This window comes from Eimeria tenella, genomic scaffold (assembly GCF_000499545.2).
Source record: "Eimeria tenella Houghton genomic scaffold, Eth_scaff2, whole genome shotgun sequence".
Taxonomy (NCBI): domain Eukaryota; phylum Apicomplexa; class Conoidasida; order Eucoccidiorida; family Eimeriidae; genus Eimeria; species Eimeria tenella.
In genome coordinates, this window is record NW_013541843.1 from 444,651 (window position 1) to 450,799 (window position 6,149).

The following is a 6,149-nucleotide window of genomic DNA, read 5'->3' on the forward strand; positions in this document are numbered from 1 at the left end:
AGCAGCAGCAGCAGCAGCAGCAGCAGCAGCGTCGCCTCGCGGGCAGCGCGAAGAACAGCTACAGCAGCAAAACCCGCGCCAGGCCGCAGCAACAAACGCCGCGGAAATCAGAACGAAACAAATAAACAAACTAATTAGTTAATTAATTAAATAAATTAATTAGTTAATTAAATTATTTAATTAAATTAATTAACTAAAATGGCGTCTGTCTTCGAAGAAGTCATTGCCAACCAGCCTCTTGTCATTGATAATGGCACTGGCCTTTTGAAGACCGGCTTTGCGGGCGACGACACCCCCAAGGCAATTTGCCCCACCTTGTAAACCCTAAACCCTAAACCCTAAACCCTAAACCCTGAGTTTTGAGCTCCGGCACTTCAGACACGGGGCGGACGGCTGCTGCTGAGGCTGCATCGCTCTCGAGGCTTTTCAGCGAAGGGCGTGGGATGCAGAAATTAGGGTTTAGGGTTTAGGGTTTAGGGTTTAGGGTTTAGGGCGTCGGTTTGGAGGCCGCCTGCGTTACTGACTGCCGTAACTCTGCTGCTGCTGCTGCTGCTGCTGCTGCTGCTGCTGCAGCGTGGGGCGGCCAAAACACAAAAGAGTCATGGCTGGAGCTGCAGAGGGAGATGTCTTCGTAGGGCCGAAAGCCGTGAGCCTTTTTGCTGCTGCTGCTGCTGCTGCTGCACTTGCTGCTGCTGCGCTCGCTGCCGCTACACTTGCTGCTACTACACTTGCTGGTGCTGCACTTGCTGCTGCTACACTTGCGGCTGTTGCTGTACTGTAGCTGCCGCTGCAGCGTTTGCTGCTTCCGCTTCATTTGCTGCTGCTGCATTTGCTGCTGCTGCTGCTGCTGCCCCGTGCGTGCTGCTCTCGCCTCTGCTTCCGCGTCCTAAACCCCTCCCCCACCAACTCCAACTAATTTATTTATTATTTATTTATTTATTTATTTATTTATTTATCTATTTATTTATTTATTTATTTATTTAGGAAGCTATGCGGGGCCTGCTGCGGCTGCGGTACCCCATGAGGCACGGCATAGTGGAGGACTGGCTGGACATGGAGACTCTGTGGGGCTTCGTCTTCAGCAACTTGAACGTCAACTCCGAAGAAGTCCGCAAACCCTAAACCCTAAACCCTAAACCCTAAACCGGAGCCCTGGGCCCTAGGCCCTAGTTCGAAAGCCTAGTTCGAAGCCCTAATTCCGAGGCCTAAGCCCTAGTTCGAAGCCCTTATTCCGAATTTGAAACTATGTGGCTCCAAACCCTAAGTCCTAATTCCAAACCCTAAACCCTAAACCCTAGTTCTAAATCCTGAGAGCCGGTTCTAGACCGTGGGACTCCACAGCTGAAACCATAAACCCTAATTCTGAACTGTGTGACTCCAAACCCGAAACACTAAACCCTAAACCCTAAACCCTAATTCTGAACCCTAATCCCTAATTTGTCTCCTTTTGTCTTTATATGTCTCCTTTTGTCTCTTTTTTTTCCATTTTTTCTCTTTTCCTTCTTTTTTTCTCTTTTTTGTCTCCTTTTGTCCCCATTTCTCCATTTATTTCCATTGTCTGAATCTATTTCCTTTATTTCCATTTGTCTCCTTTTGTCTCCTTTTTCTCCTTTTTGTCCCTTTTTCCCCATTTTTTCTCCTTTTTTCTCCTTTTCGTTTCCCTTTCTTTCCATTTGTCTCCAGTTGTTGAATATATCTCCCTTTATCTTCGTTTACCTCCATTTATCTCCACTTATCTGCATTTATTTGCATTTATTTCCCCTAATTTCCGCTCATTTGCCTTCATTTCCGCCTGTCTCCTTCTGCGTGTCCCAGCACCCAGTGCTGCTCACGGAGAGCGCCTTGAACCCGCGGAGACAGCGCGAAAAAGCTGCAGAGATATTTTTCGAAACTTTTAATTCTCCAGCTCTTTTCTTTTCCGCCCAGCCCATCCTCGCTCTGTAAAACCCACTGTCTCTTTATCTCTGTCCCCTTTTTTGCTGTTTCTTCTGTTTTTTTCCTCTTTTTTCCGTTTTTTCCTCCTTTTTTGACTTTTTTGGACTCTTTTTTGACTCTTTTTGACTCTTTCTGGACTCCTTTTCACTTCTTTTTGTCTCCTTTTTGTCTCCTTACTTGTCTCCTTTTTGTCTCCTTATTTGTCCCCTTTTTGTCTCTTTTTTCTCTTCCTTTTGTCTCCTTCTCTTCTTCTTTTTGTATGTTTTTTGTCCCCATATGTGTCTCCTTTTTGTCTCCTTATTTGCCCCTTTTTGTCTCCTCTTTCTTTCCTTTTCGTCTCCTTTTTGTCTCCTCCCTTGTCTCCGTCTTCTCCCTTACTCGTCTCCTTTTTATTTTCCCGACCTATCTCTTTTTCATTTCTTTTTATTTTTTTCTTTTTCCCTCCTTTTTATCTTTTTTTGTCCCCCCCAAGTTCCCCCCTGCACCTCCCCATTAAATCCCCCCAATCTCCTCTCCTGCCTTTCCTCTCTGCTGCTGCTGCTGCTGCTGCTGCTGCCACTCCTGCTGCTGCTGCTGCTGCTGCTCCCACTCCTGCTGCCCCTCCCCCTCCTCCCTCCCCCGTCCCCTCCCCTCCCCTGCACCCGCCGCTGCCGCTGCCGCTGCCGCTGCCGCTGCCGCTGCCGCTGCTGCTGCTGCTGCTGCTGCTGCTGCTGCTGCAGCTACAGCAGCGGGCGAACCACTGGTCTGGTCCTCGACTGTGGGGCCGGCGTGAGCCACGCAGTGCCCGTGGTCGAGGGCTTCTCGCTCGCGCATGCAGTGCTGCGTGCGGACTTGGGGGGGCGGGACGTGACGGAGCGGCTGGCGATTTTGCTGCGCAGGGCGGGGCACATTTTCCACACCTCCGTAAACCCTAAACCCTAAACCCTAAACCCTAGGCGCTCGCCGCTGGGCGCCGGCGGTGCGGGGGCGGTGGGCTGGGGCGGGGCGGCGCAAGGGCGCCAGGGCCAGCGCCGCGGGGAGGTGCAGGCGGGAGGGTTTAGGGTTTAGGGTCTAGGGTTTAGGGTTTAGGGTTTAGGGTTTAGGGTTTGGGGTTTGGGACAGGCGGAGTTTGAAATAGTGCGCCAAATCAAAGAACAGGCCTGCTATGTGGCCTTCAATCCCCAAAAGGAAGAAATCACAACTCAAGACAAAAGCGGAGGCGGCTATCCCTTCCAGCTGCCGGACGGGACCACCATCTCGGTGAACTAGGGTTTAAGGTTTAGGGTTTAGCGTTTAGCGTTTAGCGTTTAACGTTTAGGGTTTGGGGTTCTGGGTCTGGGGTTTGGGGTTTGGGGTCTGGGGTTTGGGGTTTGGGGTTTGGGGTTTGGGGTTCAGGGTTTAGGGTTTGGGGTATAGGGTTTGGGGTTTAGGGTTCAGGGTCTAGGGTTTGGGGTTTAGGGTTTAGGGTTACTGAATGGGCAGCTTCGGCGTCTGCTGCGCGTGCCTGCCTTGAATTGTCTCTTGTAATTGATTTAAATGCTTCTCTTCAATTTAATATTCTTAAAAACGTTTTAGAGGACTTTATTATCTCTTTAAGTTCATTTAATTGTCTCTTTTTAATTTTCTTCAAATGCTTTAATGAATTTTTATTTGTCTCCTTTTGCTGCAGGTGGGGGCCGAGAGGTACAGGGCCCCCGAAATTCTCTTCCACCCGTCCCTCGTAGGACTCGAGTACCCAGGTGCGCAGCAGCAGCAGCAGCAGCAGCAGCAGCAGCGGCAGCAGCAGCAGCAGCAGCAGCAGCAACAGTGCTTGTATGGCTTTGTTTGCTTGCGATGCTGTGGGTCTTCTTTCTGAGGCTTTCGGCCTGTTGGAAGACTTGTTCTCTTCTGTTTTATTTTTGTTTTCATTCCTTTAGGGTTTAGGGTTTAGGGTTTAGGGTTTAGGGTTTGCGTTCAGGCGTCCACGAGCTGGTCGTCAATTCCATTTCCAGAGCTGACCTTGACCTCAGGCGGACTCTTTTCTCCCAAATTGTGCTTGCAGGAGGTAAACACCAGAGCCCCGAAACCTGCATGCATGCGCGCATGCATGCATGCATGCATGCAGGGTGTGGGGCCGTCTGCATGCATGCATGCGTGCGCGTGAGGCCGCGGAAGACCTGGGTCCACTTTGGGGCTCTCGGGCGCGCCCGCAGGGCCTCCCCTGCATGCATACATGCACACATGCATGCACGCATGCATACATGCATGCATGCATACGTGCATGCATGCATACATGCATGCATGCAGCCCCAGAGTTTTGGGTGTTAAGTGCCTTTTCGTTGTTTTGTTTGTGGTGCTGCGAATCTGGAAGATTATTTTCTCGTTTTTTTTTTGCTGCTTGCATCATTTTGAATCAAATTAACTTTTAATTTACAATTAGCGACCCATTTATGCTTTATTTTATTTCTTTTTCCTTTGTTTTCCCTTTTTATTTTATTTCTTTTTCATTTATGCAGGCAGCACTTACTTCCACGGCTTCGGTGACCGGCTGCTTAACGAGATCCGCAAGGCGGCTCCCAAAGACATCAAAGTGGGTCCTTTTTTGTTATTTTTTTTCGTTTTTTCCCCTTTTTTCTTCTTTTTTCTTCTTTTTTTCCATTTACTTCCTCAAAAAGTTGCCAAGTTTCACAAACAATACCAATTATTTGATCATTTCTACGAATTATTCTCCAATTGGTTTCATTTGTCGTTTATTCTCCGGCTGGAAGTGTGTTTTTGGTATTTTTGCGTGTTTTTCTCCGAGAGAAATTTATTTTTGCGAGTTTTGTTCCTGAGTTTGTTGGAGAGTTTTAAAGGGTCCATTTGGCATTTAAAATGCGAGATAAGTTCCATTTGTCTTCTTAAAATTTAATTTCAAAGTTTAATTTTCTTTCATTTCGCCCAGATTCGAATTTCCGCGCCCCCAGAACGCAAGTTCTCCACTTGGATCGGCGGATCCATTTTGGCATCTCTTTCGAGTTTTAAGAAGATGTGGGTCCCCAGACAAGTAAGAAAAAAAGAATACCATTTGGGGCCCCTTTTTCTTCTTTCTGGACTTTGGGGGCCCTGAAAGGGGCCCAGGGGGCCCCCAGAAGCCCCATTTGTTCTTTTATTTGAAGGCATTTAAGAGCCACTTCACTCCGTCTTTTATCCCCGAAAGAAGAATTTAAAAAGAATTAAGGAAAGAGGATTTAAAATGATTTGAAATGCACTTCCAACGAATCAAAGATTCACTGGACAAGCCTGTGGCTAGCTAGCCAACAGCTAGCTAGCCAACAGCCAGCTAGCTAGCCAACAGCTAGCTAGGCAACAGCTAGCTAGCTGCGGGCTGCAGCTAGCTAGCCAGCAGTGAGCTAGCTGCTGTCTGCAGCTAGCTAGCCGCTGGCTGCAGCTAGCTAGCTGCTGGCTAGCTGCCGTGTACAGGTGGCCAACAGCTGGGCTAGCTAGCTGCACAAGCAACAGCAGCTAGCTAGCTGGCGAATGGCCAGCGGCAAACAGCAGCTGGCTACTCAGCAGCTAGCCGGCAGCAGCAGCAGCAGCAGCCTTCAATAGGTAGCTAGCTGCAGCAGCAGCTAGCTACAGAAAGGAGCTGGCCACAGGGCCAGCCTGGCCCCAGCTAGCTACAGACAGCAGCTCATTCGTAACACTTAATGTGCTGCTGCTGCTGCTGTGCTGCTGCTGCTGTGCCGCTGCTGCAGGAGTACGAGGAGTGCGGCCCCAGCATTTTACACCGCAAGACTCTCTAGCTTCTTACTTGCTGCAGCAGCTGCCGCTGCAGCAGCTGCTGCTGCAGCGCCTGCTGCTGCAGCAGCTGCTGCTGCTGCTACAACACTGTTACGAGGAAGACTAGGAAGCGGCGAGCTCGAGTCGGCCCCTCGGGTAGCTAGTTGCTGCTCTCGAGCGAAAGCAACGGCAGCAGCAGGAGCAGCAGCAGCAGTAACAGCAGCAGCAGCAGCAACATTGGTGCAAATTAGCTCTTAGCAGTCAGTCTCCTTTTCGCGGGTGCGACTCGCACCGGGCGAACAGCAGCTCCAGCTCGGATGGATTTGAGAAAGAAAGAAACAAATAAATAAATAAATAAATAAATTTATATATTTATCACTTCTGGAGGCTCATTAATAGAGCTGCTTCGGGGCGCCTGCAGAGAGGGAGGCCCCCGCTATCGCTGCTGCTGCTGCGCATAGTGCTGCTGCTGCTGCTGCTGCTGCTTGTAGTGC

At 49.6% G+C, this 6,149-nt stretch overlaps 2 protein-coding genes across 2 annotated transcripts in view; one reads left to right on the forward strand and one right to left on the reverse strand.

Annotated features, from left to right (window-relative positions):
• Positions 1-198: 198 nt before the first annotated feature.
• ETH_00029155 (actin, putative) lies at positions 199-5,678 on the forward strand (the record flags this gene model as incomplete). The annotated part of the gene is made up of 11 exons (XM_013374273.1): positions 199-317; positions 574-646; positions 985-1,107; positions 1,816-1,940; positions 2,655-2,838; positions 3,037-3,174; positions 3,584-3,653; positions 3,872-3,958; positions 4,410-4,483; positions 4,838-4,939; positions 5,631-5,678. The coding sequence occupies 11 exons, from the start codon at positions 199-201 to the stop codon at positions 5,676-5,678; spliced, it is 1,143 nt and encodes a 380-aa protein (XP_013229727.1).
• Positions 5,679-6,047: 369 nt separating this feature from the next.
• Positions 6,048-6,149, reverse strand: part of ETH_00029160 (uncharacterized protein) — a gene marked incomplete at both ends in the record, with an annotated part of 3,790 nt that continues 3,688 nt past the window's right edge. The window contains one exon of the mRNA XM_013374274.1: positions 6,048-6,070. Coding sequence (XP_013229728.1) covers positions 6,048-6,070 — 23 coding nt within the window. The remainder of the gene's footprint in view (positions 6,071-6,149) is intronic.